General features: G+C 37.1%; 2 protein-coding genes across 3 annotated transcripts in view; one reads left to right on the plus strand and one right to left on the minus strand.

Moving 5' to 3' along the window:
• dbx1b (developing brain homeobox 1b) overlaps positions 1-78 on the plus strand; it is a 5,027-nt gene extending 4,949 nt beyond the window's left edge. Inside the window, exon 4 of the mRNA XM_027136141.2 lies at positions 1-78. This exon is cut by the window's left edge and continues 783 nt beyond it. The gene's annotated coding sequence lies outside the window, so the exon portion shown is untranslated.
• Positions 79-1,953: 1,875 nt separating this feature from the next.
• nav2b (neuron navigator 2b) overlaps positions 1,954-15,000 on the minus strand; it is a 121,793-nt gene continuing 108,746 nt past the window's right edge. For both annotated transcript variants that reach the window (XM_047802364.1, XM_047802363.1), the window contains 14 exons: positions 14,343-14,515; positions 13,792-13,872; positions 13,028-13,181; positions 12,601-12,748; positions 11,583-11,680; positions 10,596-10,691; positions 10,210-10,378; positions 9,761-9,996; positions 9,245-9,405; positions 8,112-8,186; positions 6,391-6,587; positions 6,067-6,185; positions 5,758-5,958; positions 1,954-4,759 (listed from right to left, as the gene is read on the minus strand). In XM_047802364.1, coding sequence (XP_047658320.1) covers positions 4,676-4,759; positions 5,758-5,958; positions 6,067-6,185; positions 6,391-6,587; positions 8,112-8,186; positions 9,245-9,405; positions 9,761-9,996; positions 10,210-10,378; positions 10,596-10,691; positions 11,583-11,680; positions 12,601-12,748; positions 13,028-13,181; positions 13,792-13,872; positions 14,343-14,515 — 1,992 coding nt within the window. In that variant the 3' untranslated portion in view covers positions 1,954-4,675. The remainder of the gene's footprint in view (positions 4,760-5,757; positions 5,959-6,066; positions 6,186-6,390; positions 6,588-8,111; positions 8,187-9,244; positions 9,406-9,760; positions 9,997-10,209; positions 10,379-10,595; positions 10,692-11,582; positions 11,681-12,600; positions 12,749-13,027; positions 13,182-13,791; positions 13,873-14,342; positions 14,516-15,000) is intronic.

The raw sequence follows: 15,000 nt of genomic DNA on the forward strand, positions 1-15,000 counted from the left end.
AGCCGTAACATTTCATATACTATTTTGTATGAAGATATTTGAAATATTTTGTATGGAACATTTTATAGCCAAACAAGATACACACCATTTTTTTTTCTGTTTAGATTCATCTTGTTCAATCTAAACTATGTAGATGCTAAATGTATAACTTAAAACTCATATATTATTTTGTATTTTGATGTTTGTAAGGATGAAATGTATATACTTTGGGGAGAAAATATTTTTGCATATTAAAGTCCAAAGGGAAAAAGTCTTGTTTTTAATTTTTTTCTCTTAAAATTTGATCTAGACGTTGTTATTCAAGAACACAATAAAAAAATATATTTTTAAGATATATATCACTATAAGGCTTAAATTTTAAACAACAAAATCATTAAAAATGTGCATATTTTTTTTGAGCTAATAGGCATATAAATGTTCATGTAAAATTCATGCCTTCAAAATTACCAGCAATTACCTGTTAGTCAGATGAGGAATATTCAACAAATCATAAAAATCAGAGCTCTAAAATCCTATATGAAAATGAAACATTCACTTTTTAAAAAGAGCTTCCTTGGGATTTTTTTTATAGTAGAAATCTTCTAAACATTTAGCAGACGTCTTTATCCAGAGCGATGTACATAAATGCTTTGAAGTCTATATCTATGAATACATAAAACTCTGTTCGGGGTTTTATTAATATACACATAAAACAAAAAACAAAAAATTAAACACTAGTGTAAGTGTTTCAGTAAGAGGAAGATCTTCACCCATCGTTTGATGATATCAAATGACTCAGATGTTCGGACATCTAGAGGAAGTTCATGCCATCACCTCGGTCCTGGAACAGAAGAGAGTCTTGCTGTAGACCTCCCTCTTGCCCTGAGAGATTCTGGGACCAGACGAGAAGTGCTGGTAGATAAGAGGGAGCACTTCTAGAGCAATGATGAAATTATTCAGTTCCATTACTTTTTGAAATGACATCATTAAAAAAAGATTAAATTGTTGATAACATTTGTGAAAAACTGAAATGATGAAAAAATTTCATAAATATTTTGCGTTTGAATTTGAAATTTGATTAGATTTATGAATTTGGTTATTTTTAAGATTGAATAATAATAATAATAATAATAATAATAATAATAATAATAATAATAATAAATTGCAATAAATAATAAACTTTTTAAAATAAACTTTTTAAAATAATCTGCTTGAGCCTTTTATATTTGTTCGATGTAAAAGATCCATTCTGGCCTTTCATATATAAAGCAGTGGATAAAACTTTTCTTCTAAGTTTAAATTTTAAGTTCAATTTAGAACATAATTTCTTTCAAGTGTGTAGAAGATCATTCAAATCCTTATGAATATGCGATTCAGAAAATGTTCCCTAAAAGCCCTGCTCACTCATCAGAGCACTGATCATGTGGTGATTTCAACTGAATTAATTAAATGTATTTAAAGGATGTTGCTAACAAAGAATGATCCTAAAGGTGTGTTTAATCTAAACTGTGTAGATGCTAAATGTATAACTTAAAAGTCATATATTATTTTGTATTTTGATGTTTGTAAGGATGTTTGTAGTATATAGTTTGGGCAGAAAATATTTTTGCATATTAAAGTCCAAAGGGAAATTAAGATATCTAATTTCATTTACATATCTAATTTCAAATGTTTCTCTGAGGAAATTTTTTTTTTAAGACAGATGTCTTGTGTATGTTTGTCACCGGAAGGTATATTTTAGATGAAGCACCACTTATTTCTCTACAGTTTAAGCATAAACATGACATTTCTGATTTATTATCATACTAAATACTAGTGGAATATTACTGTTATACTCGATTACGCTCATGTCAGCTCTAAATGTGACTGAATAATGACCAAAAAGAGTTAGCATTTTTTATTTTCATTAGCTTTAAGGACCCACAATCTATTGAAAATATAAAAGTGAACGGACTGTACAAGGCGGTAGAAAAGTCATCTGTACATCTCTTTATTTTAAAGAATTGTTAAACAACATCTTCAATTACTGATAGAAGGTTTCAAATTTACTCACATATTGTACAAGGGAAATTATACACAAACTAAAAAACATGGCATTACACAACTTAACGTTCATTTCACAGAGCAGGTTTTTTCTTTCCGCTTTCATTTACCATCGGAACATAAAAAAAACCAATAAACTAATGTGTTTGAAAAAAGAAGTACTAACAAGATGTGTTGAACAATACGTCAGTATGAGAAAGCACAACTAAAAAAGATAAATTGCATAGAGTCTCTTTAATCAAAAGGTCCGTTGAGAAAAGCTGGCCATCACAAGTCCGGCATCGTGCATCACATGACAGCTTGAAAAACTTCATTTCTCCAGCGAACAAAGTGCAGACGTCTAAACAAAGGCAGTGCAGAGTGCTCCTTTGAAACTGCGTGAAAATAGACGGCGGGATAATTCTTCAGATTGGGCCACTAGACACGCCGGCACTCGGCTCAGGAGAAAGAAAATCACTCTGGCTTAGAGGACTTTAGATTAGGCGAAAGAGTGCCAAGTCTGCTGAGTGTGTGTGTGTGTGTGTGTGTGTCTTCAAAGTGCTTCTGTGTACGACGATGTAAAACAAGAGGCCTTTTTCTCTTTTTGCTGGCAAATTCACATAATCAATTCACACAATCCAACTCTTCATTCAAACAAAGGAGACTCTCGCAAAACATGCAGTTATCACCGTCTCAGTGAATTCCCAGAGATTAAAGGAGCAGTTTGTCACTTTTGAAAGAGTTCTGAGACCTGAGTGATAATCACACCATTTCAATGAAATCTAAAAAAAAAATCATCATCTGTGATATTAGATGATAGATAGAAATGCACCTGGGTCGTTTCTTAATATTTGGAAGTTTGCTTATTTCTCAGGGCCAGAAAATATTTCTAGATCTTTTTGGATTTCTACTGTACGACACAGACGGTGAAGAAGTGAGGGAGCTTTGCTGAGCTGGAAAAGAATACAGTATTCATGAATACTGTAATTTGAAATCACAGCGAATCTAAAATGACAAACTGCTCCTTTAAAGCATCGTGATAAAAAAGGAATTATTAGAAATGTGCCATTATACTGGAAGCATCAATGATTTAAGGTATTCCAGCATTAAAACTACCCTCACCCTCTTTAGAGAGGTATAACACAGCACCTTCTTTTGCACTTCCTCGCTTCTCAATGTAAACACAAAGCAGCCATTATGATGACTTCAACAGGTATTCAATGAACTCCTGTTTCTCTTTGATTACAAAGATATCAACAAAAGAAATACCACTTAAAGACGCTCTCAAGGTGGTTATCTGGTGTAAACATTTCCAGCATTTAAGATTTCTGCTGTAGATACAAAAGTAGTAAGGCATTAGGAAATGCTAGCACCACATACGATGTTCCAGATGTGTACGGAAGCTGACATGAAGATCGATTGTGAACGTGCAAGAAAAGTCTATTGAATTGTATAACATGGCTTTTTATATGAACTGCGATGTCATGAAAGGCATTTCTGGAAAATAATGAAGCAGACACTACAGAGGCTGTGACATAAAGCAGTCCTGAGAAACCGCATCGAGATAGAAACACGGTGGTGGCGGCATCTAGTGTGCGCTTGCCAAAATAAAAACTACACCCCAAATATAACGACTGCTTTGAACACACACAGTGTTGATTCTCTCCTTAACACTTCTTTGCATGAAATTCTTATCAATGAAACTTTTTGGATCGACTCAGCATCGTGGTATACGTCTCAGATGTATCCGACTTTAGTTTCTTTTGAAAAATTAAAAAAAAAAAAAAAGTGGAGGGATTTTATAATATGGTCAACCAAATAATCTTTTGATGAGCATTTTAAACAAACCTTAATATGGTGGTATATGCCATTTAAACATTCTATAACCCTGTGATATGTAGCCTTCATTTGCATACTGTAACAATTTCTGTTGTGTGACATCATCCCAACATGCAATCAGCCAAAGCTCCCCTCCATCCATGTGTGCTAAACATGAATAAAACTGTAACTGAAAGTCTTTAAGTGTGTCTTCACTGGTACGAGATAATTCAAGTAGTTAAAAAAAATAGCACAAATGATGAAAAAGAATGCTGCAAAATCAAGTATATTTGACTGCAACAATCACCAAAGAAACTCTGTACATTTTAAATCACTAACATGACTAGCAGTTTAAAGTTAGCTGGATAGCATGTTGTTGCTAACAAAGAATGATCCTAAAGGTGTCTTTTGGATTTTTTCTCTCTCCGTATGTCAAAAGCGCCGTGCAAGAATTGCATAATTTCACTCAAGAGCTAAGGCTGATTTTCAAGCTCGCATGATGGCTAGTTATAAAGGCAGGGCAGCTTTATGGCACTTTGTGTGTATAAAAGGTTCAGAGGAAACAGGGTGTGCAAATTGCTACACAAATTGATATTAAGAGCACAATTTCTGTTCTACTGTCACAAAGGTCATTGTATTAAACAGTTCTGATTTGTTACGAAAAGTCAACAAGGGGCGTGGTTAAAACGACGGCATCTTTCTAGTAGCAATGAATCCTATGTTGAAGTGTAAGCCACAGTGATATCAGTAAATTGCTTGATGCTTCCTACACGGATTACACAGTTGTGAGAGTTAGACACATTGCCGTGTTGTTCACAGTGTAGATTCCAGCCACGGATCTCAGACTTCCTCGGCATCACTGGTGCTGCTGGGAGTCGCTGTCGTCGCTCGGAGGGCCAGAGCAGTGAGCCGCCTCCTTTAGCCTCATTAGCATATTCATCTGTGTGTCAAAAGGTCAACACAACCCACAGTAAAATTTATGCAGACATGTAATACAGGTTTAATTTGATTAATTTTTAAATCAACCATTGTGTCACTTATGTTAGAGCAGCTGTAACCATCTTGTCACTTATGTTAGAGCAGCTGTAACCATCTTGTCACTTATGTTAGAACAGCTGTAACCATCTTGTCACTTATGTTAGAGCAGCTGTAACTATCTTGTCACTTATGTTAGAGCAGCTGTAACCATCTTGCCACTTATGTTAGAGAAGCTGTAACCATCTTGTCAATTATGTTAGAGCAGCTGTAACCATCTTGTCACTTATGTTAGAGCAGCTGTAACCATATTGTCACTTATGTTAGAACAGCTGTAACCATCTTGTCACTTATGTTAGAGCAGCTGTAACTATCTTGTCACTTATGTTAGAGCAGCTGTGAATATCAACACTTTGTGACCAATCTCACTTTTTCTCTCTTCTCAAATTAATAAGCTGAAAAACCCCATTAATTAACAATGTCCTAAAGTGTCTGGAAAAATTTAAAGAACAGCTTATTTTTTAGATTTAAAAAGCTGACACTGGAGACTCCTTCCAACAAATGACAAAATAATAGGTCTCTATATTGCTTTTAAGCATCACTACTGTCAAAGCAGCTGATACAGAAAAGGAATCAACTCCTTCTGACCAATCAGAATCTGTCATTTAAGTGAGATGTGATATGAGCCTAATCTCCTACTTTAAATACTTTAACCTATTAAAATTTTTCTCATGTTAATATTATCATTATTTCCAAATATGGTCAGGAGTTACCTACCTTTTTCCCTATACACTGCACAACGAATATGATCTGACATAATGAAATATTACAGTGCAAATTGTGTCCCATTAATTTCCAATACTTTAATATTTTCCCTCAAAATACGTGAAGACCGCTGAAATTAAAAGTAAAGTATTTCATGGATCTTTGATGATTAGAGGAAAATATAAGTTGTAGACTAACCAGCGGGTCACGTTCTGCCCCATCCGGAGTGATCTCTGTGCTCTGAGAGCCAGGTTCTCTAGGAAAGCCGTCAAATCCAATGTCCTCACGCCGCAGCCGGAGAAGAGTAGGACACTGGAGCTTCTGGAGGCCGGGAGGCCACGGATAACTCTCCAACACCCAGAGAGCAGGGTCCTCCCATGATGCCTTTCTGCCGTACAGCTACATCACAAACACAGAAGCTCATTACAAAATAATTAGGAAAGATTTGCTTGTCACATGCTGAGGTTTGACATGCCAGAAGAGTCAACATGTCTTGCATGTTCTTACCTGCAGACCCTCACGTACAGCCTCAAGCATGTAGGGAATGATGGAATAGTTCCACAGGTCTGTAAACCACACCTGAGAACCCTCAACATCCATGGGACAGGACAAGAAGAGGCGTGGTCCTGCAGAGAGAGGAAGAAAAGTTTTATTCCAACACTGAAATAGGAAGGTTATTAAAGTGCACAAGCTTACTGGGAAGGTTATTAAAACGCAGAACAAGTGTTTAAAGTGTTTCATTCGGAGCAACCTGCACTATCAAACACTTTCCATAGCCTTATTTATAGACATTAGGATTCACCTGACTGGTTGTGCCTGTTCTGAACTCACCGATGGTGACGTCAGAGGAGCTGTGTGTCTCCAGGAAGCGGTTGAGATGCTCCCAGACACTCGGGATCCACTCGATGATCTTCACCAGGTCGGCATTACGTGTGCGACTGCTGATCTCAGTTTCTAGAAGCTTCTGCCTCAGAAAACGACCTAAGAAGCCCTTCACTGGTTCGGTGTGATTGGAACAAAGGAGCCATCTGAAACAAAAACACAATGTTAAAACATCAGGGTTGGAGACCTGCTTACAGTGTGGTATAAGACTGACATTTCATTTCATAAGTTTGCACACCCCTTGGGTTCTGGGAAAATAAAGAAATGCACAGTATCTCTACAATTCAAATAACATATCAACGTGTTAAAAGGAAATGTGTGATCAGAGGCTATGCATATTCTACGGTGGCTGAGAAATGCAAAACAAAATAACAAATAACAAAAAAACGTATATATCTAAAAGCAGTCATTCCTCAACAAAATATACCTCAGTAAAAACCTTAACCACAGTTAGATTTTGGCTGTTGTCTCTTTTGTAACCTTGAGAAATCTTTTCCACATGAACTACAGAATTTTGGCAGAATGCCATATTTAATCCACAGTAAGGTCAATATGTTTTTACACATTCATACACGACTTTCTACTGCCGCAGACCTGCTGTACTTATAACAAAGTACTGTATATATAAGAAAGTATATAAATAACATTTCAGATGTCTTGTCCAATCAGCGGAAAGTTCCATTTTCCGGTTTGTCTGAATTGTCATTGAGTTTTGTTTTTTGATTTTTTTACATTGTTTAAGGATGTTATATTGTTTAAAGATTTGTTGTTTTGTTTTTGGATTTGTTATATTGTTTTCATATTTGTTATATCGTTTAAGGATGTTATTTTGTTTTCGGATTTGTGATATTGTTTTTGGATTTGTTATTTTTTTATGATTTGATGTTTTGTATTTGTTGTGTTGTTTTTTATGATTTGTTTTGTTTTTTGGATTATTATTTTGTTTTTGGATTTGTTGTTTTGTTTTCATATTTGTGATATTGTTTTCGATCTGTTATATTGTTTTCAGACTTGCTGTTGTTTTTGAGTTTGTTATTTTTTTTAAGATTTGTTATTTTGTTTTTGGATTTGTTGTTTTGTTTTCATATTTTTGATATTGTTTTCATATTTGTTATATTGTTTTTGGATTTGCAGTTTTGGTTTTGGATTTGTTATTTTGTTTTTTTGATTTGTTGTTTTGTTTTTTGATTTGTTGTTTTGTTTTTGGATTTGTGATATTGTTTTTGGATTTGCTGTTTTGTTTTTAGATTTGTTTTTTATGATTTGTTGTTTTGTTTTTGCATTTGTTATTTTGTTTTTGGATTTGTTGTTTTGGTTTTGGATTTGTTATTTTTTATGATTTGTTGTTTTGTTTTTGGATTTTTTTTATTTTGTTTTGCACTTCCCAGCCACCATAGTATTCAATACTAAAGTACTAAGCGTACTCCCGCATCTATTATCCAATGACTCAAAATTCAAATCTGAATTTAAGGCAATTTAAGACACTTGTTATGGCACATATTATTAATTTAATTCAAATTCATGCACTTTTGTTACTCCTATTAATTCCCTCCGCTAAGTTGTGTGCTATTTTGATACATCATTTAAAAATCAGTGTGGTTTCATAGCAATGAGGCAACAAGTACACAGGGTGAGGTGTCATGTAATAGAACACACTAAAGAAATTTTACCTGAAGTTATGGTGAAGCTGCAGATTTGTGGATGTGGAGGATGAGGTTTGGTTCATAGTGCCAATAATATAGGGGCTGTGAACATACAAAAATCATCGTTCATTATATTACCCACTGAAAAAAAAACATCACACTGTCATATTAAACGGTTGTTACATAAGGAATAAAACAATTAAAGGCATGAAGTAATAGAGAAGTAATAACCACTTGAGTGGCTCAATGAGTGTAAGGCTCGATGAGAAGCATGAACTTTCTCCTTCTTCTTATACCTAAGAAAACATTTTATTTATTACCTATATCTAGTCATATTTATTAATGTGAAACCTCTGCAAAAGCAAGTGAGTTCCTGTTATCACTTCCACGTTCCATGTTATAACAACCATAAACAGTTAAGTCACCGGTGCTGTCCTGAAAACCTTTGAATTCAAATTCAAATTTAGTTTGTCACATAAACAATCATACCCAGTACGACATGTAGTGAAAATGTTTTTTACACCTTGATAAAAAATTGCCAACAGTAAAAAAAAAAAAAAAAAGGCACAAGTACATACAATATAAAGAAGAAATAAATGTATAAAATATATTTCAAATAATTTATCAGAATTCATTAAAATAAATAAATAAATAAATAAATAAATAAATAATACTAATAGTAAAACATATTTGTAACCTTAGCATGGTTACGAAAACTGTTCTGACACTGGAGACTCCTTCCATGCGTTAAGAGTGGGATTTTTCCAAAAAGCTTCACCATTTCAAGTATTTTGTTCTTTATTATTAATATTGTTAGAATTAATTAAATCATATTTAAATATTAGCATTATAAGATTAATAAATTAATTAATATAGTTGATATAAATAATATAGTTCATAATTATTGTTGTTAATTATTAAAACTATTATTGATAACAGAGAATCATTATTAGTAAGTACAGAGTTCACAAGTGTTGTGGTATAAAGCCTACATGGTTGTTGTGTGTAATACGTGTTTCCATCTGATACACCTGTATCAGCATCACTGTACACCCATAACAAAAGTTATAAAGTGTGTGTGTTTGTGATTGTAGGTGTAAGTGTGTAGGTCCAATGGATATGGAGCAGTAATAAGCAAATATTTCAATGGTGCTACTAACCAGCGGTGGTGTTTGCAGTTCAGCAGACCGTTGAAGATCTCGCTCAGAGATCCGACATTGTGCAGGTTTTCTACAATGATGACTCGAGGTGCCTCCACGGCCCGAGTGTTACCGGTGCTGCTGCACTGCTCAGTCAGGTTCGACAGGTACTGCTTCAGCTCCTAAATCAGATCATTTCACTGTTTAGTATCTAACAACAAACTGGTGTTGGTCTACCGATTAGAAGGTTGTGAGTTTGTATCCCAGGTCTACCAAGCCGCCACTGCTGGGCCCCTGGGCAAGGCCCTTAACCCTCAATTGCTTTGTTATATAAGAATCTTTTTTTTTGTGGTATTCAGATCAGTGTAGTAGTGGCTAGGACAAAACCTCTGCATAATTTAATCAAATAAATTAATAATTTAATCAAATAAATCTTTATCACATTTAAATTTGTTTGCATGAAAATAAACTACATTCATGCTGAATTTTGTAGGATAGTTGCTGAAACAGAAAAACTATAGAAAAAACCTCTATCACCTTGCTGGACTTGTTGTCCACATTGAAAGTTGTGATGAGCTTTTTGTTCAGTGCGTGTCCCTCCATCAGCACCACGTGCTTCGCCAACCTCGTAGCCAGGAAGCTCTTCCCTGTGCCTGAGGGTCCAGAAAGAATGATGAACCGGTGCTCCTGGAGCTGAGAAACGTAGCGCTGCAGGATGGGCTTTGGGATGAGTGTCTCAAACACCAACGCATCCTGACTGTGCTCCTCTTCAGCTACAAAGGGACACAAAGAAGGCAAAATCTGAATTGGTGAATTGCAAAAGTAGGGTTTTTGTGACACTATTATAAATATTTATTCTACTCATAATAATCTGCAGGGTAAACACATCTAAATTGATGGCATGGTCCAAAATGATTTCAGAGAAAACAGGCTGAAAAAAATGGAAAAAGAGAAAAAGAGAGAGCTTTTGTCTTTTTTTTGTTTACCTTTCAGCCTAACGGAGATGGTGTCACTGTCTCCCACCAGGTAGCCACAGGGCAGCAGCTCCGGCGTGTCGGCTTCGCTGGTGCGCTGAATGTCTCCGATACTGTAGCTGAGCACGCTGTCTGTGTTCAGGCCCAGCTGTGAGACTGGATCTACATGGATAATGTATTCCTGCAGGTGACACACACACACACACACACACACACACACACACACACACACACACACACACACACACACACACACACACACACAAAGTGAGGGAAAACCACCCTCATACCACATGCCTGCTATTTTGACCACCCTCATACCACATGCCTGCTAAATACATGTTTCTGATTGTTCCGAAGGTTCTGGGTAAAATTTCGGTTACGTTTTCTGGATTTACCTTGAAGAGGCGTCGGACGACACCATCCAGAACTTCCCATTTGGTTTTACTGCTGACGCCGATGCAGCCGATCAGGAAGTCGTGTTGCCTGCACTCCTGTGAGGAGAGAGACAAGAGACACAAACATGTTTGACACAGAAAGCAGTAGATCGCACACTCCATCAAAGCTCGGTTCACTCACGAATCTAATCTAATATGCAGTATAACTATCAATGCTGCCAGAAAACCGTGGCCAATAACTAAAAAGTTTCTTTTTTTTTCAATATCTTAATTCTCATTGTGGGATAATCAGATCGGCTTCACCGTCTGGCATGTAATTATCTATGATCTCTTATCATTAAAATTAGAATTAAAATTATTCAGGAACAATGGCTGACTTCCAGCATTCCCATATGGAAGCCACTTTCTGAGGTACCATTACATACAGATGCTGTTTCTCTAACAGGGATCATAACAAACACAGCACCATCTAGTGGTCAAGATTCTGCATGTGAAAAATAAGGGAGAAAAGTTTCATCATGTGACTTTCAGAAGATGAAAAGCCTTTATTTTGTCACATATACATCACAGCACAGTGAAAACCTTTATTTCAAATACCCCAAATGTGCACAGGGTCAGCCATGATACAGCACCACTGGAGCAGATAGGGCTAGGGGCCTTACTCAAGGGCCCAACAGTGGCAACCACATCGTTTTTCTTTTATGACATTTTCAATAAAAGAAAATGATTCACAGAATTTTATTTTGTTCAAGTCATTTATATGAGATGGAAATTCATCAGACTACAGCAGTTACTTGGTGCATGTAGCTTGCTATATTGGCTACTGGTTAATAGTGAAGATTTAGTAATAGTACGAATGATTTAAGTCACAGTTATAGCCGCTGCTGATGGTGATGTCGTCTTATTAAATTTTTACGATTTAAATCAGATGGTGTTAATTGTTAGAACCGAAACTAAACTCTGGGACGAGGTGAAAAAGTGTCTGACCTCTTTCCACTCCGGATCTCTGTCCAGACTCACGACCACCTTAACGTGGTGTCCATCTTTACGAGAGCCGCCATCTCCACTGTCCTCCAGCAGCATGTCTGAGAACACACACAAACATTGTTTTACTCTTGTAAAAGAAGAGAAAAAGAGAGAGATAGGGAGAGATTCAATTTTATTTTATTTCAGAACATAAGAAATATAATACAAAACCTTCAAGATTAATATTAGTCTTATATATAAATGTGTTTGTATTTATCCCTAATGAACAAGCCTGGTGGGGGGCACGGTGGCTTAGTGGTTAGCACGTTCGCCTTACACCATCTTGGGGTTCGATTCCCGCCTCCGCCTTGTGTGTGTGGAGTTTGCATGTTCTCCCCATGCCTCGGGGGTTTCCTCCGGGTACTCCGGTTTCCTCCCCCCGGTCCAAAGACATGCATGGTAGGTTGATTGGCATCTCTGGAAAATTGTCCGTAATGTGTGAGTGAATGAGAGTGTGTGTGTGTGTGTGTGCCCTGCGATGGGTTGGCACTCCGTCCAGGGTGTATCCTGCCTTGATGCCCAATAACACCAGAGATAGGCACAGGCTCCCCGTGACCCGAGAAGTTTGGATAAGCGGTAGAAAATGAATGAATGAATGAATGAATGAATGAATGAATGAATGAATGAACAAGCTTGAGGTGACTGTGGTGAGGAAAAACTCCCTTAGATGGCAGAAGAAGAAACCTTGAGAGGAACCAGACACAAAAATGAACCTCATCCTCATTTGTGTGACACTGAAGGGTGTGATTATAAACTGTTATAAACACCAGAGAGTGTTTTTATAAGTAATGTCCTTTCTACAGTCAGATAAAGTCAGACAGTTGTGTACTGATCAGGACGTTGTTGTCCTCAAAGAGCTGGCATCTTGTCTTTGAATGTCTGAGAAGGAGAAAAAGAGAGAGAGAGAGAGAGAGAGAGAGAGAGAGAGAGAGAGAGAGAGAGAGAGAGAGAGAGAGAGAGAGAGGATGTGTTTGTGTACCTAGGCTAGTAGACTCTGTGAGGCTTGACTGAGTGGACAAGCCGAGGGCCGGAGGACACACAGATGCTTGTGACGTAGTTGTGCTGCAGCTCCCCCTACTGGTTGCTCTCAGACGCTCATTTTCCAATTTCAGCTTCTCCATCTCCACCTGCACAAACACGGCACATGAACACAACTCGGAAATCACCACACTACACACTTCCAAAAGCATCATGAGACAATATATATAAGATTATCTTGTCCTCTAAAGGATCTTATCCTTTTAAAGGTTTGATTGACAGGAAATGTTTGTCATCCGCACTAATATCAATAATGTGATGTAGTATGCAGTCATGGGAAAATGATCAGTGACTGAGCAGTGTGACTGGGGCCCTTAACAGCCTTTCTTTTTTCACTTCTCTAGAAGTCATTAAGGTAGTTAATTAACCTGCATGCGGTTCATGGATTCTCTGAGCTGGTCGAGCTGATGGGCGGAACTTAGAGCCTCCAGTCTGATGTCAGTCAGCTTCATCTCCTTATCACGCAGCTCACTGCGCAGCTGCATGACCGTCTCCGTCTCACAGTCTGTACACTCCGAGATCCTAGCTCACACACACACACACACACACACACACACACACACACACACACACACACACACACACACACACACACACACCAAAGATACATCAAAAACAACTACTAACACATCATAAACAAAACTCTTAGCACACTGATGTTCCACATACTGCAGTTAGTAATCAATTGAAGGTCAATAATTAGTGTATTTAATTATGCAAATCATTCAGACTTCACGTGTATTAGTTGGTCAGAATTTTAATGAAACTGTTTCATAATAAATGTGCTTGAAGAGAGAGAGAGAGCGAGAGAGAATCACATGATTCACATACAGTGCCCTTACAGCACACACACCTGATTTTCACTCCATCCAGCCAAAATAACCTAATAACTTTCTAACATATTTAACACCAAGACTTACTAGTGGGTTCGTAGTAAAATTTTGGCTCTAGAATGTGTTCATTTTTTACATTGAGCATTGAGGTGTGTCACAATAAGGTCATGTGATCACACTGAAACACTGAAAGTAAGTCATTAGCAGTCACTAGCAGTCCAGCAGCTCTTGTGATTTATAAAACAACAGATTTTGATTGATTTGATTTTTTTTTTTTTTTTTTTTTAAGTCTAGGTTACCGTGCCAGAGAGCTGGTCCTGATGGGAGCACTGTTAGAGCCCCAACCATTTCCATACATGGAGAATGAAGAAAGGAGAGGGCTACACACACACACACACACACACACACACACACACACACACACACACACACACACACACACACAATCACACACACAATCACACACACACACACACACACGTATGCGCAACACAATGGCGTACATTAGGGAGCACTGGTGTTACATTAACATATATAGGCTTTTTATAAGGTGTTATAAAGCTTTGTGTTTGATCATCACTATGCTTTATATGTGACATTTAATTTGTTTATTTGTGTAGATCACACACCAGTTCTTAATACTTATCCAATATTAGCTTTCCTCAGACTTGTGGACACAGTATATAAGACATTATACAGTAGATAAACCACATTACAGTCTCACGTTCTTGAACCTCTATGTACATGTTGAAGAGCACTAGGGGGCGCTAGTGATACATATAAAGTGGTTTATTTTTTCACTTGTAATCGTACAAGCTAAAAAGGTTGATGTGTGATGAGGAAGTCTTACAGTGAGTTGGAGTGTGAGTGGCGGAGGAGTGACGTCCCAGCGGAGTGGCAGCCGTAAGGTAGTCTGGGTGACGAAGGCATGGAGGACTCGTCCATCTCCTCGACGTCTGAATGAGACGAGGCCGACTTCGATGGCTTTTTCTTACCGAAGGCCTGTTTGAAGGAGCTCCTTAGCTGAAGGAGGAAAAAAAAAATACACCACATTCTAATATCTCAAACTAATATTCCCAAATTTAGGGGCTTGATACATAAGCGTAGAAACGATATCAGCTTGTAGTTCAAGAATGTCAGTATTGCAACACCACGTTGTGAACTGGATTCACAAACATAAAAGACAGACTCATGTGTGAAACATTAAACTGCCCAAACTTGTCGGATTTACCAACAGCTCAACGGTGAGTAATCAATCATGATCTAAATCTCAGTGCCGAGAGCCAGATGAGAAAAAAACGTGCATCACAAACCTATCCGACGACACGTGAGCACAGAAAAACGAGAAAAGGAGCCGTTAAGAGCTCATGTTAGAATGGAAGAATGTATTGTGGGTGTTTTTTTTGTTGTTTTATTTTATAGTGAACTATGGTGAGATCACAGATTTAGGAGAAACGAGCCTACGTTATAAAGTCTTGTTAATATCTGTGTAATAAATGTACAATGAC

Source organism: Tachysurus fulvidraco, chromosome 17 (genome assembly GCF_022655615.1).
Source record: "Tachysurus fulvidraco isolate hzauxx_2018 chromosome 17, HZAU_PFXX_2.0, whole genome shotgun sequence".
Classification (NCBI taxonomy): domain Eukaryota; kingdom Metazoa; phylum Chordata; class Actinopteri; order Siluriformes; family Bagridae; genus Tachysurus; species Tachysurus fulvidraco.